The sequence below is a fragment of the Meriones unguiculatus genome, chromosome 5 (genome assembly GCF_030254825.1).
Source record: "Meriones unguiculatus strain TT.TT164.6M chromosome 5, Bangor_MerUng_6.1, whole genome shotgun sequence".
NCBI lineage: Eukaryota > Metazoa > Chordata > Mammalia > Rodentia > Muridae > Meriones > Meriones unguiculatus.
Window position 1 is genome coordinate 8,427,616 of NC_083353.1, and position 26,264 is coordinate 8,453,879.

Genomic DNA, 26,264 nt, shown 5'->3' on the forward strand with positions numbered 1-26,264 from the left:
ACTCAGAGAGATCAGGTTGTCTCTTCCTCCCAGAGTGCTGGGATTACAGGCAAGGGCCACCATGTCTGGATCCATGTATATTCTTTACTGTAGTTCCTACTTTATAATTTGTAGCATTTCATATTTCTATATATCTCAGGTATCACTTGAAAAAAATCATAGTTTTATTACACATTGCTGCATCTTTACTGAGGTAAAATTGGTCTCAGATATTAAAGTTCTGTCTGTAAGACTAGAATTGTTTCCTTTAAGTATATTTGGTCAGGAAGTTAGTTTCTGATACACATAAATATGAGCTTAAAAGTACAGGAGATTTGGAAACCATAAGAATTTTTGCCTTTGATTTTCATGTAGTTTTGAAAATGGGCTTTTTTGGCCCAGTAAAGATACATAGTATAATTGATACCAATGGAAATCTTTTTTAAAAAGCAAACAAACAACAACCAAAAACCCCCACAAAAACCAAAATCAGTTGCAAGAAATATAATGAAAAAATTAATTCTAAAGGTAGAAATGGACATTGGTTATTGGCTTATCTTTTCAATCATGCCATTTACACGACCCACCACTGGGTCCCAAAATCAATAGTAAAAAGTTGCAGTGAATGTTCCCCAATGAATGAGGTAAGTATCCTTTTCATACCACATGCTGGGTTATGTATAGTGGTCAAAACCTTGGCCCTGCTCACATCGCAGGACACTTGAACCTTTAAGCAAGGCACCTGGAACCTCCACATTTTGTTCCAGGCTTTAAGAGCTACAGACAGCCCTTGCTTTCTTTCTTGGCGATATTTAATGTTTTAAGTAGAGGATTCATTCCTTTTGAGTCCCTATAACTGTCCCTCACAGTGCTGGGCGTGAGAGGGTGCTTCTTCATCCTTCTCCCAGATGGTCCCTTTATCTGTTGGATACCTAAAGAGGAATCTGAATGACCTGACTGCTTAATGTCAAGAAGGCCGGCACATATCTCTTTCAGCACCTAATTCCTTCATAACCTCTTTCTCCTAGGTAATTCCCAGTTGTTCCCTCTTCCACTGCCCCAATTCCCTCCCAAGTAGCATACGGGATTTTTTTCTCTTGCTCTCTCTCTCACTTTCTCTTTTCTGTATCTCTCGGAAATCAGACAGGAGTTCAGAGCACTTTCACTACCTTTTATGAGGTAGATTGTGATGTCATAGATGGGGGCAGGGCTAGTCAACTTTCTACCCACCTCCCAACCTGTGCTGAGGGAGCTCCAATCGGGAGCGGAAGCAGTGACTCCTCCATGGTAAGTAACTTCACTTTATAATAATATCTCTTGCTGTAGTTATTAATTAGAAGAGCGCGGTTTGGGTGGGTTGGGCAGACTTCCTGGCAAAAGAACAAATCAACATTGGGCAAAGGCCCTATTTGTTTTGACAAGGGTTAGTAATCTCAGAGTTGAACTTCCGCTGTGATCGGAACTTGAGAAGCACAAGTGATGGTATTGTCATTGTTTTCCAGTCGTTCTTCCCACTGGGACAAAAAGTTAGTGTGTACCCTGTAAGGAGTCCATCCTGTAACCTCTTTGTACTCCCCTGAAGACAGCTAGTCAAGATCACATATATATATATATATATAACACATAACACTGCTGTTTTGGGGGGTCACTTGGTGGTTAAGACTTGTGGAAAGCTGCCGTTCTTTGAGTTTCTGTTGCTGATTAGCCCTTATATGCCCCACTATTCAGAGAAAAAAAGATGTAATCGAGTGAGCCTTTCTCTAGCTTCTTTGCTTGTTCTCTCCTGGGTACTTATTAAAATTTTGGAGCTAGAGGCTTTTGTCTGAGAGGTCAAAGGGGGCTCATAAATGCATTTACACCTTTTAAAGGATGTGGAAAGACTAGGATGAATTTCTTCTTTCTCTCTCTCTCTCTCTCTCTCTTTTTCTTTCTTTCTTTCTCTCTCTTTCTCTCTCTTTTTCCTTCCTTCCTTCCTTCTCCCTTCCTTCCTTCCTTCCTTCCTTCCTTCCTTCCTTCTCCCTTCCTTCCTTCCTTCCTTCCTTCCTTCCTTCCTTCCTTCCTTCCTTCCTTCCTTCCTTCCTTCCTTCTCCCTTCCTTCCTTCCTTCCTTCCTTCCTTCCTTCCTTTCTTTCCTTCTTTCTTTCCTTCCTTCTTGTCTTGAACATCAGAACACAAGGCCCTCTTGGAGTGAGATGGACACATTTAGTTATGGTTTATAAAATATACAAAGAGGTTATTAGGTTTTTCAATGTATAGAGCCATATTTATGCACATTGATGGTGAGAAATAAGGGTAGTTTGAATGGAGATTTTTTTTGTTTTGTTTTGTTTTTTGAAACTAGGTCTCATATATCTCAGGGTGATCTCAATCCTGTTACATAGCTAAAAATAGGCTTAAATTTCTTATTCTTTATCTCCTAAGTGCTGGGATTATAGAAAGCACACAATCACACCAAGCTTTACGTGGTGCTGGGAATTGATCCCAGGCCTTTTTGCATGCCCAGCAAGCACTTTATCACTGAGTCATATCTGCAACCTTGAAAATAAGTTGTTCTCACTGATAGTCACTTTTTTTTCTGTTTTATGTAAAACCTGTACTATCTTATATCAGATTTGTAGATGTTTATGTTTTAGTAAGCACTGGACTGTTTTGGTAGTGAAAATCTATGGGGTTGGTATTTCTAGAGTTAATTTCCCTCTTAGATGTCTAAAGAACTGACTATAGTTTTAGACCTTTTAGACTTGGTGAAGAAAAATAGGTCTATTTTGGCCAACAGGAAGATTTGGGTGGTAATCACCAACATTAAAGCTAATGTTGTTATACACATGAGGATGCTAAAGTGTTATATGTTTAGTTAACCCCATCAAATCTTTCATTAAAAGCATTATACCCATAAATCTCAGGTAGGAGCAATTTCTCAGTGTTAGAAAAATGTAATGTGTGCTCATAGCTCAAGTTGTTAATGTCTTTTATCAACCTCTCATACAGCTGCCAGGTAAGAAATGGCAATATTTTCCAAACTCTTGGAACACAAACATCTTTAAACTTCGTGAGTTGAGAGTGGTTGTGTTGTGTGTTTGTACAAACTCAGAGAGTCTTTCATGGAATGTATCATGCATGCACGCGTTGATTTTCATGTGCATGTTTCATCTATAGTGGTGTTTAGTGTATTTTAAATGTATTTTCTATGTATTAAAAGTATAATATATAAATGCACACATATAATATAGTCCAAAAGATGATGGTAGATTGTAACAACAGTTGTATTTAATTAAGATCTCTAATTGATATACTGATGATTTTCCTGTCATTGACTGGTTAGGGCTCTCCAAAGTCAAAGATACAGATTTTGGGGGCATTTGCTTTTTTTATCTATTAGGTAGGTAGATGATGTATAAAGGATGCAACCTCATGTATACATCCTCAGAAACCTTGTATTTGTATAATTTTTGAACAAGTGGTAGCTAAAAAGAAAAAGAGGATTAAATAGTTGACAAAATATAATTTTTATTTTGGACATTTATTCAATCCTTTAAAAAGTTTATTCAAAAGTAAATTTTAACATATGTCCTCCATCTGGTTTAGTGTTCAGTGACTACTCTATATGAATAGTCCGCGTTCTTTGGCATGTAACCATCATTTGATAAACTTGTTCTCTATAACCTACTCAGTTCTAAATGAACTGAAATATAAGGAAATACAGTACCATGATAAGAGGCTATGCTCTTTTGAAAGAGAGGCTTGTTTAGAACTAAATATTTTTATGTTTTTATCAATATAAAATTGTTTGATGTTAAAAATATATGAATCTACTAGATACTTAATGGAAATTATCTCATCAAAACTCTGAAGTTCAATGTTACTTATGAAATACTTTAGGAACATCCGTATGTTATGGATAGGTATTGATGAGTAGAGGATTGGTAGGTACTGAGCTATGAGCTATGTAAGAGATAAAAAAAAAATTCTTTACTTGGATCTTGGGGAGTGTTTAACTCTTGGGTACTCTAAAAACTTGCCAAGTGACAACTTGGAAATTAACACAGAAAGTGCTTAATAAGTAAGCAAGCAAGCAAGCAAGCAAGCAAGCAAGCAAGCAATATCTTTGTGATCTCCTATGCTAAGGACCTCATTTAATTTATCCAGTAAAAATATCTTCATTTCCTAATATAATATAAATTGCAAGAATTTGTATCTCAGGAACTACCCTTAGACTGTAAATTTGTGTGGGAAGAGCAAACTCATAGATTCAAGTGCTATGGAGTGATTTTGTGAGACGTGGAGGCCTTTAGCCTTAGGGGGAAGAGCAATGTAGATTTGTGTTGTTGTACATGAGGATGGCGGAGAGGAATATAGGTCTTCAAGATAAATTATTAATGGACCTGAGGATATGCTGTCTTCAGATGTGTTTTATATCAAAATTAAATCACTACTGATTTGTATTTTTTTTATATCTTATAATTTTCCTCATTCTTTTCTGACTTAATCATATGTTTAGTTTACAAAACACTTTACTTCCTTAGAGAAATGAGGAATCTCACAGTTGTTTTCTATGAAGATAAAACTAGATAGGTATTTTCTCAGATATACAGAATGTCTGGTGTCCAGAGCAGTTGTGGGGAAAAAAAACAGCCCCAAGGCTAACAGGTTCAGTGACGAGAAAGGAAAGTTGTTTTATTTCTGTCTTCTTTTTCTTTCTCTCTCTCTCTCTCTCTCTCTCTCTCTCTCTTTCCTTCTTTTTTTTTTCTGGAGATATTCTTGGCGGGATTAGAAGTGCTAGATGGTGATGGAAATGTCCACAGGCCAATAAGTATCTGCAGTAAGTATAGTTTTGGGAGGCAAAGAAAAGCATTCTATGTATGAAGGAAAAATTATGTTTGATTCTCTGCCCTAGGAAAGCCACTGTTGATAAAGTTTAAATACTAAATAAAGCTGTATGTCATTATGTAAGTCTCCTTCCTAAGACTCTTAGGAAGAGGTTATTCATTTAGGTCTGATTTATACACATGGGCAAACAAGAACTTATCCAAAAGCCTCTGTGATGTAGAGTCAGTGATGATTTGTAATGTGTACTTGTACTCTGCCTCATTTTCTTGTCATGTAAATCCATCCAAGATGCTGTTTTTACCTTTACAACCGACTAGATTTCCATGAGTAGAACTACCCTGCACCGTAGCCTCTTTTCCAGATTATCAGAATTTTTTAACTAAATAAGGATTTGACTCACCCATTCTGTGAAATGTTTTTTTTTTAATTTCCTAATGTGAAATCAAAATTACTTTTTCGATTTCATTATCTTAGGAAATCATTTTTCCCAAAGGCTAAACCTGACTATGTGAGAACACAGAAGTTTAGTGATCAAAAGGAGATTTCCAAAGCAAAAAGAAATTGTTAGAATTAGTTGTTCAATAAAACTTCAAATGAAATTTGAGTTGTTTTTCAAAGACATTACAAAGAGGTATTGATATTAGAATTGCTTGCTCCAAAAAAAAAAGTTGACATTGTCCTCTTTCATCAGTTCCTTACAAATTATTCCAGAAATAATCCAATCTGTCGATTTACACATACTGAATATGTAATATGTCTATTGTTAGATATAGTATAGATACATAGATAAAATTATCATGGAAGACAGATTTTTGATACAAGTAGCAATGATATAATAATCTCCCTAACAGGAACATAATACAAATTAATGTGAACATTCATTTAGAAAGGGCAAAACAGTCAAAAGAAGGCATCATATATATGATATATTTATATATTCATATATACACAAATATATATTATTTACAAATATAGAAATGTTCTGGAATAAGAGTTTTCCAAGGAAAAGAGAAAATATAATGTCTCAAGAGAGAAATCATATCAAATCAAATCAAATCTCCACAGATAAGTCATACTGTTCATGTACATGTACATTTTAGGCTAACTGTACCTTCAAATGTCAGAGAAAGGTAGAAACTGTTTTCTTTTACTACTGTTATTCATTCACTGTTCCTCCTTTGTCTTTTGTTTTTAATGACCAGAACATCTGCATGAAAAACTCAGCATAGGGGTAGGAGGAGGCTGTGAAAATGCAGAATCTGGCCTAAACTGCAGACTTTTTGAATAAAGATGACAGAGTAAGATCCTGGAATATCTAACTAACAACCAACTTCTTAACACACACCAGGTGATTCATTTTCACACCTCTGTTTCAAAATTTGCAAAGAAACACACTGACTCATCTTTCTGTTCTTAGAAGAAGGTTCAGAGCAAAAAAAAATATTGAAAATTAAGAGTTAAGTATTTAAGGAAACTCAGAGTTAATGGTAACTTTATTAGTTAGGTTTTCATTACTGCAACTAAAATGCCCTGAGAAACTGATTTAAGGGTGGACTTTACTGTTTAGCTCACCACTTTTGATAGTTTAGCCATGATTGACAGACTGACACTGTGTTTCTTGACCCAGGTAGAGGCAGAAGATTATGGAAGTGGAAGCATGTAGCAAAGGCTGCTCACCTAAGACACAGCCTTTCGACCAAGCCCCCTGGGGCTTCCTTCCATCTAGGTCTATCTTTTACTGCTTGTCATTTCCCAGTACTGGCCCCCTAATATAAATCAATCAAGGGAAGAACCTACCAATAAGGTCATTTCCCTTAAGATTCTAATCATGTTGCCAAAGCCATTGGCTAGCAGCTAAACCACTGATTCATAGGTCTGAGGGGGACATTTCACATTCAAACTGAAGCAGTAATACAAAACTGTTTGTCAAATTGTTCATTTAAACTCTGGCTAAGCATGAGGAGAAATGTTATAAGAATGATGATTAGCAGGCAAATGGTGGGATCTAGAAAAGATCATCCTGAGTGAGGTATCCCAGAAGCAGAAAGATACACATGGTATGTACTCACTTATAAGTGGATATTAGACATATAATACAAGATAATCATATTAAAATCTATACACCTAAAGAACCTAAGCAAAATGGAGGACCCTGGGTAAGATGATCAATCCTCCCTCAGAAAGACAAACAGGATGGACACTGGACAAAGGAGAAAACAGGAAACAGGAGCCTACCATAGAGGTCCTCTGAAAGACTCTACCCAGCAGGGTATCAAAGCAGATACTGAGACTCATATCCAAACTTTGGGCAGAGTGCAGGGAATCTTAGGAAAGAGGGGGAGGTAGAAAGACCTGGAGAGGATAGGAGCTCACAGGGAGAGCAACAGAACCAAAATATCTGGGTCAAGGGGTCTTTTCTGAGACAGATACTCCAAACAAGAACAATGCATGGATATAATCTAGAATCCTTGCTCAGATGTAGCCCATGGCAGCTCAGTGTCCAAGTGGGTTCCCTTGTAAGGGGAACCGGGACTGTCTCTGACATGAACTCAGTGGCTGGCTCTTCGATCACCTCCCCCTGAAGGGGGAGCAGCCTTGCCAGGCCACAGAGGAGGACAATGCAGCCAGTCCTGATGAGACCTGATAGGCTAGGGTCAGATGATGAAAGGGGAGGAGGACTTGGAGAGGGGCATGAGAGGAGATGAGGGAGGGAGGTTAGGATTGGGAGGGAATGAGGGAGGAGAGCTACAGCTGGGATACAAAATGAATAAACTGTAATGAAAAAAAATTAATTAAAAAAGAATGATGATTAGAAAGTCTAAGGAATTAGTAAGTGATGAACTTAAATGCAGGGTATGGGACTTCAAAGATCTGAGAGATGATCTTCTTATTGTCATGTCCCATCATGAAAACTTAATGAAGAACAGAACGAAGTGGTTCTGTCTCTGCAAAACTGTGCACGAAGTGCATATTTATATAAGTGCTTGAGCTGGGAGGAGAAGAGAATATTGAGAAGTAAAGAAGAAACAACAATTCACAGAAATACTTGTTTCTAAAACAGTATGATGGACCTATTTGATGACATTAGGTAAAAGTCTCAAAAATGTATACATTAACATTCTCATCTTTTTTAATTTTATTTTTTTTGCAATTTATTCATTATGTGTCCTGATTGAAGACCCCTCCCTCACTGCCTCTCAGTCCCACCCTCCCTCCATTTTTCCCCTTTCCCCTTTCCCTAGTTCACTAAAAGTGGGAGTTCTCATAGTGAAAGAATATGTTTTTGCTGCTGAAATGTGACCTAGGTGGTCCATATTAAGATATTAGTTGTTTGAATCAGCAATCAATTAGAAGGGTTAAATTTCTTCTATATTTTCTCTTTATGGATAATAACTGTTACCCTACAACCGTGAGTCTGTGCAGAAACCTAGAGAAGTGTTCAGAGACAGGAAGAAGGGACAGAAGAGCAGCCCCACTTTTGTCTCCCCAAAGAAATGCTACAGCCTTTTTGATGACATAGGTACTCTCTTATTCCCTTTCATCGTGTGTGCCCTAGTCTAGCTTCTAAAAACTTAGAGGGCTGAGCAGCCAGCTCAGGGCTCTGCCTCATAGAAATAGTGAGGCTTAAGGAGTCTGGAGGAATAATGCAAGTGAGGTGATGGATAAAATCAGGATAAGTAATGACCCCCCAACAAAACAAAACAAAACAAAGTATTGGTTTTCACACATGAGATTGTAGAGCAACTATTAGCTATTCAAGTACAAGGTACTTGTATTTTTGTTCCTACCATTCTGAAACTGAACTTTGAAACACAATGACAGATCAGTATCCAGTTTCTAAAGGTTCCTGATATGGCTGGATTTGGAATTTAGAAGAGAGAGAGAGAGAGAGAGAGAGAGAGAGAGAGAGAGAGAGAGAGAGAGAGGACAAACTTATTAGGCTTAAGTGAGATCCTCCCAGAATATAAAGGCAGTCTGAGACTTCTAAATGCAGACACTCTTTTCCCCACTTTGATACATCTTGAGTAGTCCAGATAACCCTTGCTGTGAGGCTTGTTGCAGTTTGCCATTGTTGAGTGTTTACCACCATCTCTGTACTCTCTCTATATGATGTCTACAGAAAGTAGATTTACTTTCTACTCCCTGGTGTTAGCCTGGCACCAGGGCATGGAGGGCACTTTGCTAAAAGAAAGACTGTGAAGGACCATTAAACATCCATCTCTTTATCTCCTTCCTAGTTGCACCAAATCCCCTTAACTTACAGATCCAGGACTTTCTGGTCGCAAAGACAATTAAGTGTTTCAATGAGATATAGGGAAAATAAGCAAGGTAAAGTAGCATAAATTTATCACTTTGTATAAACAAGGAGATTAAAACAATTCCATTATGTTCAAGACATTTAAAAACTTGAAAGTTTCTATCTTCAATGCTCTGATAAAGGTAATTTATTTAATTTTTAAAGTACTGTGAAAACAATGGAATTATTTTAGCACTTTGTTCATTCTATACACTTTGAAATTTTGATATGTGGGAACAGATAAACATGTTTAAGATAAAGAAGAAAGGAAAGTGATAGGCTATGTTCCTTTCTTAAAACAGTATTTTTTGATAATGTCTAGCACTTTAGGCTAGTGATCATGTTGAAATTCAAATTCCTAATGGTGTTCTTTTTGAGATATTTATAATCATCAAATTCTGCAGCGTATAAGTTTGATCCAGGCGAGCCTTGAAACCATGGTATTTATTGTTAAGGACTTAATATGTTTCATAGTTAAGAATTATAACAAAGTCAGAGTGCTCTTGTAAGTGTAACTCTAAATATAAAAGACATGCCTCAGTGATGTACTAACAGTGATATAACAAACCATTGCCTTGGCATTTTATGTATCTTAGAGAAAAAATGAGAGGACCTTAGATCTTTTTTTTTTTTATTTTATTTATTTTTTTTATTTTTTTATCAGTTACATTTTATTAACTCTGTATCCCAGCCGTGTCCCGATCCCTCATTCCCTCCCAGTCCCTCCCTCCCTCCCTCCCTCATCTCCACCGTGCCCCTTTCCAAGTCCACTGATGGGGGGGACCTCCTCCCCATTCATCTGATCCTGTTTTATCAGGTATCTTCAGGACTGGCTGCAAAAGCCCTCCTCTGTGGCCTAACAGGACTGCTCCTCCCTTTGGGGGTGGGGAGGCCAAAGAGCCAGTCATTGATCTTTTAATACACATATAGCCAATTTAACTTTGTCAAGACTTGACTTACATGAAATCTAAGAGAAGTACTGTGCCTAGGGGAAATTTTCATGAACGTAGTATGATGCAGCATCTTGCCTATGCTAAACTCAACCTACAAACCTTTAATGTTTATCTTTGTTACTTGGTTAACATTTGTTGTCATCTTAAAATTAAAGTAGTATTTTTCCACAATAAGTTTTCCAATTTCATAGGTTTCAAGTTTCCTTTTAACAGAAACTTTTATAATTATTTTCTTTGATTTTTGGCAATACTGTTATGCATTTCCTGTCTTTTGAGGATTCTGTTTCCTTTAATCTGTGAATTATGAAAGTTTCTTGTGTAGCTCAGGCTCTTTTGAGAGTACACAGACAATATGATTTCTATCCATAGAGGTCCTTTGTTGGCCCAAAAATATTTCCAGTTTAGATGTAAGAGAACCCCTCAAGTGTTTTTGCTACACTTTCAATGAGGAGCATTCACTGCAGGAAAGCAGGACTGGGAGGTTTGCATATTAGGTCAAGCCCTCGAATGCACCTGTATGAGAAGCATCCAAACTTCTAAAGAGAAAGACCTTAGATACCTTTTATGTCTTCTCTTAGTTAAAGGCATTTGAATCTGTGGTACAACGCTAAATGTACCATTCACAAGGACAAAGGGCAGGACCTGTATCTCAAACAATTGTCTTTTGTTTTGTAAGTCCCTCCAAGTTTCATTCCCTCACTGATGAGAAGGCAAAGCTAAAGTCAGTATTAATTTTTTTTTAATTAAGATTAATGCAGTATAGATCGAATAGGTTCGGCTATGGGCCATACGCCACATCGGTGAAATATCTAAAACTGCATAACCCAGCAAAGAGAAAGAAATACTCATCAATTTTCACTTTACAGGAGGCACATACTCCAATTTAAAGTGAACCCTCAACTAGGACTCCATCACTGAGCTCACTGCCACTCATCCCACTATCACTAACACCTGCTCTCAGTGTGCTTCCTTTATTGAGAGCCCTTGTGGAGAATACACATGGAAGGGGCAAGAAAGTACCTGTATCTATGCAGAGAGAATAGTAGCTATGGAGACAGGACCCACAAAGCCTTGGAGTACAAAACAGAAACAAAACAAAACTAAACAAAAAACCTCTTCATCTGATTGGAGCATGAGATGGAGCAGATTAATAGATGAAATGTTAGCCCATTTGTCAGGTCTGGCCTCCCTTTAGTCTACTTTTGGAATTTTTCCATCTCCGTTTCACCTCTTAAAAGCAGATTTAGGTATAATTTCCTCTGAAAACAATAGTTTATGAGTATTCTACAAAAGGAAGACTTTTTAGATTGTAACAAGGCCACCCCACAATCAGTGCCAAGGTAGAGCCTTGTCTTCTCTGAAAAATTCTTTTGTCATCTTTCCAGTAGTGGTAATGCCCAGTTACTTGAGTCATTTGTTGGAATTCCTGCTACTGTACAGGTTTCATGGGTCAGTGGTACCCAGCTGTTCCAAACTTATGAAAGATTACGTAATAATCCTTTTTAGTCACACTTATTTAAAACTTTAAAAGTCTTTTAAGTTTCTCCTTTTTTTGCTAATACCTCATAATAACCTTCAAAAGACATTGTGATTAACTTCATTTTGCATTTAAAGAGATAGAGACTTTTAGTAGTGACTGACAGTCCATCCTTTTACAGGCAGTAAATTTCACAGATAAAATTTTCTCATGGACAGTCTTTTTGTTTTATAATATGTGAACATAGTTCAGGAGTTGTCTGGTTTTGCAGAGCAGCAGTGGAAGGAATATAGGAAATGTCACACATCAGATGCTGCAATGACAATAATGGCCATAGTTCTTACTGTGTCATTTTGTCTCTTGCTGTCTGCTAGATGACAGAAGGCTTAGAAGGCTATGTAAAAATTAGAAGTTGTGAAAATTTAAAATCATTCCTCTTCATAGTTTGTTTTGATATTCAGGAAGTGATCTGTATGAAATCTTCAGATGAGAAAAATTAGAAATTTTCATTAATTAAGTTTTCTTTGACTATTAAAAGGCTTTTGATGGTGGTTGGGGGGGGTTAGTTTCTGGAAAGAAAATCAGAGCCAGAGGATATTATCATGATGGCAAAGCATTTGTGTAGTTTGGCTTTGTCTTGTGTAATCCTGATGAATTCTTGGTCATGATTGATACTTGTGAGCAATTAGACTGTTACACAGGGTTTGCTAGCTACAAGATTACTATCACTATATTCAGAATTCTAGAGAGTAGAGTTGGAGAACCCAACAGTGGACCACCCTTTTCAAAGAAGACTGTGTCTCAGTAGAATGAATACCCCACCACAAAATGTTAATTTTTTCATATTTCAGTTTTTCATATATAGATAAGGCGATGATCATGTGTACTTGTCTTGAAGATATGAAAGAATTTACCTGATGCTAACATGATGCCTGGCAACCACATCTCAGTGTCTTGTCAATGTTAGCACTCTCAATTGGGTAGACAGTCTTTTACTTATAAAAATATCTTGTGAACAAGAAGGCTGGTCTTTAAATCCACTTAGGATACAGTGATGGAAAAGGTCATGTAATCAATGTATATTGCAGTTTGGCTCAAGTTTACTTCTTCAGTTATATAGCTTTTCTGCTCTTCTGATAGACCTATGCCTTTATCTATACTTCCATGGGAGGATGAGTGGGTAGAATGAATGCATACTAGGCTACTAATTGTGTTTTAATTTCCTCTGTGTCTTTTCATTTCTATTTCCAAACCTGTAATGTCACAACAATTTGGTACAGCCCTGTTGGAGGTGTTTGGAAAATAGCAGATGGGTGAGGAAATGTGAATAAGATAAAGTATGGATTAGCTTACAAGAGTATAGAAAATATTTATAAGGGAAAGAATACAACAGACTGAGGCCACAGGGGTGGTGTGCTGAAACATAGAAGCTATTTTTAATTGGGTTTTCACCATAACACCAACATTTTAGTTTGATGGAGACTGAAATGGAGAGCCACTGGAGGGGATGACAAGAGAAGTAATAGGCCGAGTTCATTTGAGAAGATATTTCTGGCTTTTATTTGAGTAGTGAAGTGGATAAGGAGCTAGAAGCAAGGAGAGTGGCTAGGGAAGAAAGTATGGAAAAAACTAGCAATGATGTCTGAGGAGCTAGCCAGGGTGAATGATCAGAAGGGAGAAGGTGAGATCAGTTTAGGTAGCAAGCACATTAAAGTTGTGAGGACAAGAGATGATGAAAAATGAGAGGTTGCATCAGCAAAAGCAAAATGCAGCAGAAGACTCAGGGTGCTTCATCTAAGGGGTATGAAGAAGGGAAAGGTTTCTTTCTCCTGATGACTGAGAGGGAGAGGCCTGTGGGAGGAGTGGGCTTTGGGTAGGGATGGAGAGATTCATAGAGCTCCTAATCTCTTTAGAAGACGGGAAAGCTCAATAATAAAAGGTATATATAAAATAAAAATTTTATACTTTGAATGTCAAACAATCTTTGAAAAGATAACTTAAGAATCTGAAGTGTAGTCCACATAGAAATGAACTGAATTTATGGTTGCAACCCCACAAAAATCATAATCCTTGATCAAAGTGAATCCCATATCCAAACCTACGGCAGGTGGATGTAGTGATCACATGGAGGTGGCTGGATGACAGTTCAGAGTCAAAAAATTACTGACCACGATGAAGGAACATGTTTGTAGGAAATTTTTCTGTGTCTACTCAGACAGGAAAATGTGTTCAATTATAAAAAGCTATGGATCAGCTGCTCAAATTTAAAACTAATTTAATTAAAATTACTGTGATTTAAACCAGGCATTATACTGAGGGCCTCTTCTGAGCACTTGAATTATGGAACTTTCTTTTTGTCTTAATTCTCATTTCTATAATGGAAAAAGATTTGAAATTTTGGGTTAATGTACTGAATTATTTTATATAGCTATAGATGTATCCAACATTTCATTTCAGGTTTTTTTTTTTTGTATTTTATGTAAAAGATTGTTACTCATGAATTATGTAAGAAGATAATGATGTTACTGGAGAAAATGATAGTATACAGTAGTAGTCCTATTTAATGACAGCAGAGATGACCCAAAAGAGACAAAACCATGGGCATAAGGAGCTCTATGTGGTGGTCAATCTCAGCTAAGAAGTGACTATTAGAAAGACACTGGACAAAAAACTGATTCATATAGCGAGAAAATAAATGGTGCAAGATCTCATCATGATACTAAGAATGGTGCACAACCTAAAAGTGGGGTCGTTTTATTATTGGAAAATTCTATTTAGTAATTCCAGATCACAGTTGTCTTTGGATCATTGAAACAGATAGGAGCAAAACCACACATACCAATTTCTCTGTTAATTGCAATTAAAATAGCTGACATGAATCCAGCAGAGACCTCCCTACATACTAATATAAAGAGAAGCCTACAGAGCATGGAGCAGAGGAAGTCTGAGACCATGTCCATTATACAGGGGATATCTGGTATTGTTCACATCTGATAAGGTTGCTAAAAACAGTGCAGGCCAATTATCTCGTGATAAGTACCGACTAACTAAAAGGTGTAATGTCCCACTTTTGGCTTTTAATGATCTTTGATTGAAAAAAAATGTTTTTATATCTCCTCTTGTTATTTTCTCTTTTCTCCTTATTTGCTTAATATAATAAGTGCTACCAGTAGAAAGCAGTGGTAGAAAGATACTCAGAAGCTTAAATTTTCTGATATTATCAAGCTCCCTTAAATAATGCTGAGAGAAGGGTGGCCTCAGCTGGAGATAATAGGTGCTAGGTCCAATGGCTCAAGATGTAATTAAAGATGAAAAATTATACATTTGTAACCTACTTTCTAGCAAAATATATTCATTGTTTTAGGAAAGGAGCTGGGGACCTCAGTGTTTTGTGTTTTTATGGAGATAATCTTCACTCACTGAGATGAGTTATTAGGTAATAAGGCATTAATTTTACTAAGCTTAAAGTGAATTAAAATCTTACTTTTCTCTATTTTTTAAAAAACATAAGTAATATCCAATAAATATAGATTGAATTATTGGAATTTCATGTTAAGCAGTTACATATTATATAGTATACTGACTATTCTTTTAATGTTTCCCAAACTAGAATTGTAGACATTGGTTTCTTAGCTAGATTGACTTCTCAAGCTAGCTTCTACCTTGTCCAAGTAGAGTCATCAAGCTACTCCCAAGCTCTAAATGTTGTTACATATTTGGAGAACTGCCGTCTTACCTAAGCCCCTCAATATTTTCTGTACTGACTTTTGAATCCTTCTGTATTCTGAAGGTTTAATAGTTCTTAACGCACTCAGGCATTTTCATGTTTTCTTTTTCTGAATTTTTTCTATGTATTATCCATGAAAAGTATAAAAGATTCTGCTACTGATTGTAAGTTAAGGTTAAGACAGTGTCGGGAAAAGTAGAATAAAATAAGCATCCAAATTATTAAATGGAGGGTAGGTGCTAAAGGAGTAGGAAGTAGAAAATCTGAAATAGGTATCAAAAGATTTGTGGATGTCACAGTAATAAGAATCAGAGATAGAGCTGGCACATTGTTAGTTCTTCAACTAAGAGCGTTTCCACATTTAGCACTTAGTCATCTAGGAAAACACTAGATTATCCTGTATTGTTGTCAACAGGAGACTATTTTCACTTAACAATTTATCATGGCTATCTTTTCATATGTCTACATAGAACTTAAATTTATATTGTTACTAACTAGTCATGTGAATAATTACATAGCTTATCCAGTTAGTGTGTCTATAAGTATTTGCTTTTTTCTATTTCAAACAATGCTGCCATAAACATTCATGGGCATTATAATAATAATTTAGTAGTTCATTTAAGATCATAATTACTGATCAATCCCATTGTACTTTGACCTCAGGTTGAGTCATAGCCTTGGAATTCATTGCTACTTGAGAAGAATTTCTCATCAGTATAAGATAGCTACATCATGGAATTTGGGGGACAGGGTCACTGGAAAAAAGGAACAGTGAGAGTAGTGATGCTCTCTTTAGGGTCCTTTGAAGAGTAGCTATAAGACACCAAGTTTGGAAGGTAAATCATAAGGTGTCATAAGAGATGACACAATCAACAATGAACATGCAGTATACATGTGATGATGCAAAGGCAGACAAGATTCTGTCCAAGACTGTCATGCTGTGTGTATGAAAATTCATTTGTTCAGTTGATGGGTTTATTTCCTTCAGTCAGATTTAAGCAAACAATTTTAGAGATTAATAGGCATGAGATCCTGAAAGGGTGGGATAATTAAGGGAGTTAGAAGGAAGAAGAAAGTTAAGAAAAGATGGGAAAATTCCTAGGTGCCTCAGGCATAATTGCTCCTAATTTTCCTAGAGGCAAAGCATCTCAAGTGTAGCAAGAATCTCTTGTTTGAGGTTGAGCAAAAATAATCCGGCCTTTACTGGTAAAGAAAAAAATGGCTCTAAGCCATATTTAGAAAATTTGTTGACTGTAATTAAGCCTTCATGGGAGTCCCCAAGGTTTACTTACCTATAATTGAAAAAATGCAAATGAAGATAGTTAATCAGTGAACTGGCCGACTCTGAAGCACTACTACCTACCTGAATGAATTAGAAAGTCAAGCTACAAATACATCCAGTGGAGAGTTACCTGGGAACCAATTGGTACATTTTCTCAGGCAAGGCTTTGGAGACATTTTTCTTAGGCTGTCTGAGACTGAAGTGCCTTTCTGTTAAGATCTTTGCCAATTTAATCTTTAGCCATTATGTACAGATTTTCTCAGGACTGGCATTCGATGTTGGTAGAGCACCAGCTGCCTTTCTGGGAGAACTCAAAGAACCCCTGCAGAAAAAAATAACATACCTCTTGAGCTTTTTCCCATCACGATTGTTCCCCTACTTAACATAAACATATTTGTCATGCAAGACCAAGCTATCAAGTACTAATAACCTTAGGATAAACTAACTGCTCAGGTGTTAACTGATGGTATCTTAGGTGATATCTATTAGAGATTTGTGCATATTATATGGTATGCTGTACTTATGTTTAAACAACAATTAACCAGGGATCTTTATTTTTATCTCAGATACAATGCTTTTTAATACATGTTGATAGATTTTATTACCTGATTTAAAAAGTGTTCCCTAAAATACCGGCACCTTTGTTAATACATATACCTGCTCATTAACTATTTCATTAATTGGCAACTGATAATAAAGTGCCATTACTAAGAAGTGCACAATCTGTTCCTAAAAATTAATCATTTGAACAAAAAGGGGAATGTGGTCCATTGAAATAAAATGCATTTGTCATGATCTGCTAGGTAGTGGTGGAATCAAAAGGAATCATATATGTCTAGACATAATATAGTGGATGATTTATCTATGTTGTAAATGGTATCACAATGTCTTTGACAACTGTCAAAATGTCTTTTCTTGGAGGAGGAAAGTAAATATGTTTCCTCTTCCTTTGTCACATAGCCAGTTCTGAGAGAGAAAAGTACTATTATTGATAGTATAATAATGTCTGCCTTGACCCAAGTGAGGATGCATAATTCTCACTCAGAAGGGGAGATAGAACAGAGAGAGGTAATAGCTGAAGAGAGGGAACAAGGTAAGAAAGAAGGGGGCACAGAGAGTTAAGAGGGTGAAGATCATACCTAAGGAAGAAAAAGGGTGAGAAGACAGAAGGCCTATGGAGAAAAGAGAAAGTGAGGGTGGGTACATCTCTGTGACAAGCTGGAGACCTACGTAAGGGGAGGTTTTTAAGAAGATAAAATACCTCTTCAAAGCCTCATGGATTTTTTTTTTTACACAAAATGGTGGTCTTGGCAGATATTAAACCCTGTTGCTTTAGGTCTCTATCTTTCTCATTCATTAACAGGAAATCTTACTTCTAGCAAAATCTCTCCAAGATACCAAGAAATGTGTTACTTTTTTTTTGTTTTGTTTTGTTTTGTTTTGTGGGATGGGGTGGGTAATAGTTGAAACATAACTAAATGGAAGCAGTAGTTTTCTGAAAGCATCTGCCATTTTTTTAAATTATTCTCAATTTTTCTATCATAGTTTCCTCCTCCCCCAAATATGTAAGGCAATACCACTAAAAATACTTCCTGGTCTATATTATAGTTATTTTCTTTGTCCACTTAGAAATCTTGCAAGTGGCTAACATGGACCTCTGCCATTTTGGGGGAACCTATCTCAAGCTTTATATTCACTGTTATTAGTTTGGAGTTAAAGTAATGAAAATAGAATAGTTTCAGCCTTGACATGAACTTACACTTTCTCTTAGGCTGTTGAAACTTTCACTGTCATCAAGCATTCTGCTCTGAATTTATATTTTGAAAACACATTCTGAAAGGACTTGACTTATTTTATTATTATTATTATTGTTATTATTACTTAATTTGGTCAGTATTCTCACAATATCCCCATTATTTTTAATGTGGGACAGTTTGCATTTCCATGGGCTGCCCTTCAAGCTTCATTATACTATTTGGTCTGAACCATCTTCTCTTAATGTAGACATAGTACCTCAGAATGTGTCCAAACCACCTGCCTGTTGTAAGTGTTTGCATTCTGAGAGTAAAGTTGACATCCTAGCCCTCTGTGTTACATTCTTGGCCATTATGAACGACATCATGAAACATCCATCTTTTATCCTCTTTAGTCCAGTGAGTTCTCCATTCCTTTTAACATTTTGCACTTTTTTTATTTATTACAATTTATTCTCTTTGTATCCCATCCTTTTTATTTTTATTTATTAAAAGAAATGTGACTCATAAACATTTTTTATTGTTTACTGGCTTCAGCAAGCATTCCATTATTATGGATAACTAATTCCTTCATGATTCCCTAGTCAACTAAATCTATTTTCTATTCAAATAGACTCTTTCTTGATAATGTCACATCTTAGATTATTATTAAAAGGATATTGATTTTTATTCTGAAAGTCTTATGCTGATAATTTTAAAGTAAATACGCTGGATTTCTGGCTATGTGGAGAAAAAACAGATTTAGTTTTTTTTTCTGCATTCTTTCATTTTGCTTTATAAAACATACTAAGTAGGAGAACATGAAGAGAGTCATAAATGAATATACATAATATGTATGCATTTGTGTGAAATTAGGAAGAAGTAATATAAAGAGTGAATAGTTTTCCATACATATCTCCCAAGATTCACCCCACCATTTCTAATGGTTTCTAAGATAACTTTCTAAGATAGCTAGATAAGACACATTTCTCAATCTCAATTAGCTAGAAATTATCTCAGCTCTGTAACACCTCAACTTTTGTCATGCTTTCAGTCTCACCTGTGAACATCAATATAAAGCCAGGCTAATAGGAATGTGAAACTTGTTCCTCATTGAAGAGCTTAGGAATGGTGACCACTAGGAAGGCAATTTTCCTATACTATCCCTATCTACATGACTGCAAGTAAATCCTCTAACTTCTATGGTTCCTTGAGCCACCTGACAGTGTACTAAGGCACTCCTCATAGAAAGTTAAGCTTTTTAGATGGTGTGTTGATGTTTCTTGACTTTCTGTTACATCTTACAGTTCTTGTCTGAGTCTATTCATATCTACATACTCGTCACTTAGGAAAAGTAATTGACATGACACACACACACACACACACACACAAACACAAATACCCACATGAGAAAAATGTTGGTTGGGGCAATGGAAAAAGCTAGAAAAGGGAAAAAGAGATTTCAGCATTGCTTCAAAGAGTGTGGATGAGCTGTGTGTTGATGTTCAGTTTTGCTGAAAAGGTGGATGTTCAGTGTAAACCCATCCTTAGTGAATAGTCCACCAATAGTCACTTGAAGTTTTAGGAATCTCTTGGTAACTCATTTCAAGCAAATGTCATGGTGTTTTACAGATTTAAAGTCATGAAGAATTAGGCAGCAGCACACATATTACCGATGGAATGAGTTACGTTCAGGGAATTCCCCCATCTAGTCAAAACACAAATGAGGATGGTGCACAGGAAGACTATCCCTATGTGACTTTGTGACGGAAGTTGTGTGGAGTTAAGAGGAGTTGAAACAATGGCAAGCGGGTGAGGATGGTGGAGGGAACAGGCCAGAAAAATGCCTCAGAAACAGTTTAACTCACCCTATTTGCTTTCATGGACTATAATAGAACAAGATGTGAGGAAACATCTGTTGCCTTTTTTAAAATAGTGCTTTGATATTTTGAAAGATTAGTGACAGAATTAGGATAATTCTGATTTCTGTAGCTAGGGGTAACTGACAGAGTGTGGAAGAGCGCAACTTCAGCACAGCTTGATAGTAGTGTGGAGTGAGTGTGGGTTGCTCAGTGTGAACGGCGGCCACAGTGCGGCTTCTCGGGCCTCCTGAGTTTGAAGCCTGATTGTGGGCCATGTATGAGTCTACAGCTCACGCATGCCAAGAGACAAAGCCACTCTCAGGGATGACTGTCTATCTAAATCAAAATAGTCACGTGGGCTGATTTGTTAAAAGAAGGTTCATATTTTAAAATTAGCTTAAAAATGAGCAGTTTCTCCTAGACTGGATACAAGGATAACCGAGGGGAACAGAAGTATCTTTAATGCAAGATTGGACTTTGTACTGGAAAGAAATGTTGACTGTTGAAAGAAATGCCCATGTTGAATGCTTGAGTAATGCTGGTGGTGATGTTGCATTTTGAGTCTATTTTTAAAGACCTAGTTCAAAATGTAGAACACTAATTTTAATAATGGACACCCACCTGAAGGTCTAAACCAGTAGATAGTGCTAGATAGTATATATACATAGGTTGCCTTGTAGGCTCTGCTGCCCTGAGTGTGACTCCAAGATGGCAAGACAACTGTAGGTCAAGGGTTGCTGGGAGCAGTTAAACACTAGGCAGGGACATTACAAGGTCAAGCCTTCTCACAGAGAAGACTCAGACTTTTGAAAATGAGATGGAAAACTACAGAGCAGGTGAGATAGAGATCATCATAAACTGTGTGATGATGATACCAGGAAGTGGACTAGTTGAGAGGTATCAGATTTGCAGGCCAGGCAGGGTAAATAGAAGCAGAGACTTTTTGATCCACAGGTAGTAGCTGATAAACAAGACCCTGGAGTTTATTTATGTAGTGCTTCCAGGGAGCTACTGCTCTATTGATGGGCTTTCAAACCTTGTCAATTGGTACAATTGGTTTTAATCCCTAAGAGGCAGTTTCCTCACCTAGGAAATGAGTGCAACAATCATTGCTACTTGAGAAGTTTTGAAAATTAAATCACATAATTTAATTAACATAACTAAAGCAATGCCAGGCACCTCCTCATAAGTGTTCAATTAATGTCAGTTCTTATTATTAGAACTTCACTTACATATGTTAATTTACTCATCTTATTTGAAAATGCCACTGTTAGAGTTAAAACATCAGAGAATAGAAAGCAATTATGCTAAATAGGTGTCCTTAGAGAAATAATGCCACATGCCTTTACTCTAACATATTTTGGGGATTAAAATTTCAGCTCAAACTTTTCATCTAGGAGCCACTTTGGACAAGCATAAACAAAATTCATTTATTCAAAAGTTAAAAGAAAAAATAACTCATGTGAGAAAATAGTCAAGTCCTAGAAGTGGATCTAGAGCAAAGGACAAAATCTATTCTTTTGGAAGTCAACATTTTTCAAATAACGTTTTTATTGTTTTTTGATTTAGCTTATTGTCTGTGTGTAATTTTATTCAAGGATGGTTGTCTAGGTCTCTCTCCCAAGAACTATCTAAGCAGGTGGCTTGAACACAACCACTGACTGGGTTTATGTCTCAGAGCCTCTTCACTCTCAACAATATATGATATTTATTCAGAGGCCTCCTGCACCAGGAGAACAAATGGTTGGGAGAACAAATGGTTTTTGAAGAAGAGACAGGCTCTCCTAGCTTTGCTGCAGAATTAGACACTATCTATATGAAAATGAAATCTGTGGTAAAAAAAAAAATCTCCAAATTACTTGTATCTTCTTTTTCAGATCTATTCTATTCCCCAAGATTCACCCTTCAAGAGCCATTTAATATTATAATAGACGTTATGTTATCTTATTCTACTAATTCTATCATAACCCTCCCCAAAGCAATATTATCACTGGTATATAACTTTACTCTCTATTTTACACACATCACAGAATAGAATTAACTAACTTTATAAATAAGTATCACTCATTTTTGGAACCTGACAGGGTGGAAATGATCAGTTAAGGATGAGGGACATGGGAGAGCAATCTTTCTAGCTTGTACGGAAATCATAATGGATGTGTCCGAATTGTTGCTGTCTTATCTCTATCCATTACTTATCCCTCCACCTTAAGCGTGGGGTTCAGTCAGACACTGTGAAGTCCTGGTAGTAATTGGTAAAATATGCCGATTGCCATCTTTGAGTTTCATTAATCTAGTTGACACTAAACATTGGCATATCTTTCAGAATCACCGGGAGGGACTCTTGTTAAAAATGGAAGCTATTTTATTAGTAGTGTTTATTATTTATTTTTTATTTATTTATTTATTTTACAAAACTTAGTGTTGAGGCTGGAAAACAACATTTGTCAGGTGATGCTGAAATGGCAATCTGAAGAATTCAGATTGAGAAAACTCTAAAAACTAACCCATGCTTGACTTTTCTGCAATATATGCACTGAATAATCTAGCATTTGCTCTCAAGCTAGCTTTAGAAACATATGTGGTATAAACTAAACAGCATGTATTGGTCCATTTTTATTAGATGTATGTACCTTTGACAGTCTGAGAGAGATGGTAAAGTAAAATACTAAATAGATTGCTCTACTTGTTTAAATTAAATTGCACAGCAATTCATTACATTTCCGTGGACTTATCACTCTGAACCACAAACCTTTACTTTTCTACATTATCATGTGGTAGATGTCTTACTGATTAGTATTACAAGGGATCCATATGTACAAAGAACATTATATCTTCTCAGTGATCAGACTTCAAGCTTTTAGATGATGGAATAATTTTGATCTTTGTAAAAATGATTGTAATAATTTTTAACCCAGTTTAAAACCTTTTTTAAAAATCTTTTATGAAGAATAGCAAACAAAAAGCTGTCAAAGTAATGGCATCAAAGAGGCATTGATCCAACTTTCAGTGACCCCAGTTATTACATGGAAAGTACCCTGATCATAAGGGACGGCATGAAATGGCAGTCACATGGAAGGCTGGAGCCACAGGATTTGCAGTCTCTTTTCTTAAAGCTATTGCTAACCACTAAACCTTACATGGCTCTGTGCTTCATTTACACCCCTTCAAGTAGCCATAGTCCAGACCCAGGAGTTATATATAACCAGTACCTATCAAAGCCATACATGCAAAGGACTGTCCCCAGTTTAGTTCTTCAACTGTAAGACACTTTCTACCGTAATCAACTGATGAATGATCCACCATGTTCAAGCATGCCTGAAGCTGGAGTTAGATTTCTGGTCTAGCTAGTGAATTTTTTTTTTTCTTTCGTTAGGCTGCATGTAGAACCCTTGCTGAAAACACCCGGGAAATGTAGTGTTTCTACTATATGGTTTAGTGATACCTGTAGAGTTGAAATGTATAGTAAAATGGCCTGGGGTACATTATGTATCACAGAGCCTAACTAGTAGCAGATATTAGGTAAAGTTAAAATTTCTGGTCTAGTGATGGGCTTCAAACCCTATTATTATTTTTATTCCTTAACAATTTTTTATTCATCATTCTTTATTAAAGGTCTCTCTATGTACCATAGGCTGGCCTCCTTATATTGTTGTTGTGTTTTGTTTTAGACTTATTCTCACTTATGTAGTCACCACTAGCCGGGAACTGGCTATGTAAACCAGGAGGGAACTTTAACTCACAGAGATCTGCCTACCATGTTCTGCCTGGCTTTACTTCTTGATCCTCTCCAACCCCCCACAGTTTTGTAAAGTTGCCCTAACCAGTAGGTGGCAGTATGAATCAGTAGACCAGTTTGTAAGACTGCCGTACTTTGAAGCTATACGAGTTCCTGGACCACCTCTCTCATCACAAAGTGACTGTGATGATCATACCTAGACAGAGTATTTCAAGAATTAAGTGTGGAGTGCTTGAGAAATTCTTGGAATAGTGTTTGGAGTGTAGAACATAGGAAATGGTTGATGAGCACATGGGCGTGTGGGCCTTGCTGAACAATGTCTTACCCAGGACATTATGCCACAATAACTGAGATTTTCACAGGAAATATATTTATGATCTAGAAATACTGAAGGCTACACTCCAAGATCAAAATGCAAAAATTAGGTATGGTGGCTTCATTTCTACCAGTCCTGAGCTCAGGAAGTCAGAACTAACCTATAAAGATACTTGCATAGGTAGGGGAGTGAAAATGAAATGTAACCCCTTGTGGCTTCTTAAAAAAAGTATTCAGTGTCTGATAAACACTTTTCAAACATATGAATAACTACTACCATTGTGAATGAGTCTAATAATATATCTTCCCCATAGGGAAACTTGTATGCTAAGAATAAGGCTTTGTCTTCAGTGGTATTGGGATTTCTGTGTACTGTAGAACAACCTGCTTTTGCTTATGTGAAGACCAAGGGTAGGAGAAGGCAGGTGGCTGATTTACAGTGTGCTGACTTTATATTGTGGTAATTTGCTTGTGTGTGGTAACACTAGCAGAAGGCACACCACTACTTGCTGTATGAAACTGTACCTGTGTTTTGTGAGTTTGAGGCTTTGACTGACCCACTGTATATTGTTTTTCTCCTGTTCTAGCTGGACAGTGCTACATCACTCATCCAGGCAGCCAAAAACCTGATGAATGCTGTTGTCCTCACGGTGAAAGCATCTTATGTAGCCTCAACCAAATACCAGAAGGTCTATGGGACAGCAGCTGTCAACTCTCCAGTTGTGTCTTGGAAGATGAAGGCTCCTGAAAAGAAGCCCCTTGTGAAGAGAGAAAAGCCTGAGGAATTCCAGACACGAGTTCGACGGGGGTCTCAAAAGAAACACATCTCACCTGTGCAAGCTTTAAGTGAATTCAAGGCAATGGATTCCTTCTAGGACAATAGGCTTCAAACAAAAAGAAAAGCTTTTCTTTCTGTTGTTCCCCCCCCCCCCTTTACTTTTCATTTTGATTCCATTTTTGTAATCATACCTGCCAACTTGTATGCCTCTGGCATGGGGAAATTAAGAGAACAGTGTCTGTCTGCATGTAAGATGAGATGAGATCAATACTACTGGTCCATCGGTAGCCTGGGGAGGGGACAGGTGATTTCTGTCCTGAGGTGGCACAGAGCTGTCCTTTGCAATATTCTCTTAAAGTTGAGCAAAGAGTTCACACTGCAATGTTCACGGGAGTGGGAGGGATGGGGAAAATAATCTTAACTCTACAAAAGCAAACTCTAATGCATGCAAGAATCATTAGGTTGGCAGGTATATTCATAAGTGAAAAACCTGGAAGTGTAATGGTAGAACATAAAACCTGTACTGCTTCTGTTTCGGTGCAAACATGTACTAGCCAATACGCTGAAGTGTGTGGCCCACAAATTGAACAATTTAACCTCAATGTCATGTATCCATGCTATCATGTGGATTCTTAACTGAGGAGTAACTAACCCAACCCGTCTCAAATGTTTCTTTAATCTGCATTCTGTTCTTTCTTTCTGGTAGTGCATTACTAGTGGTCCTCTTACTATTTTTTCCCTCTGCAGAAGATAATAAACATTCATTTGAGACACCTCGACCCTTCTGCGGACACTGACAACACAAAGTGGAGCTCAACTGTCCTTTATTCCTTTCTTTCTTTTTAAACTTGAACTCTGATTTTGCTAGACATAGAAGGCTCAGTGGTGGAACGTTAGCGCAAAGGAGATTGACAGTATGTGAAGGTTTAGAGACTAATGCATAGGTGTGTAGCTTGGAGTGTTGGTATCTAATATACCATTGTATTCACTGACACAGAATAAACACATTTAATCTTGACACCTGGATAATGTTTCCTTTCTCTATGTGCATGGGTAATATAAGATCACAGAATATCCTTAAACATTGATTTTTAAAATGCTTCTTGCTTAGTTTTCTTACAAATCAGTACTAAAATATATGTATTCTCTCAGTCATTTATTTCCAGAAATGTATTTTTGTAGTTTGTTTGCCATTTGTTTTTATTTCACTTTCAAACTGAATTTAAAATGAGAATGCTTGCATTCCACTTTCTGGGCTATGGTTGGCCCTGGGATAGACTTTTAAAAATGTGAGAT

At 36.8% G+C, this 26,264-nt stretch overlaps 1 protein-coding gene across 2 annotated transcripts in view; it reads left to right on the top strand.

Annotated features, from left to right (window-relative positions):
- Positions 1-25,986, top strand: part of Ctnna2 (catenin alpha 2) — a 1,157,068-nt gene extending 1,131,082 nt beyond the window's left edge. The window contains exons 18-19 of one of the 2 annotated variants that reach the window (XM_060383518.1): positions 1,123-1,266; positions 24,778-25,986. In XM_060383518.1, coding sequence (XP_060239501.1) covers positions 1,123-1,266; positions 24,778-25,065 — 432 coding nt within the window. In that variant the 3' untranslated portion in view covers positions 25,066-25,986. The remainder of the gene's footprint in view (positions 1-1,122; positions 1,267-24,777) is intronic. The other variant, XM_060383519.1, reaches the window with a different exon arrangement.
- The last annotated feature ends 278 nt before the right edge of the window (positions 25,987-26,264 follow it).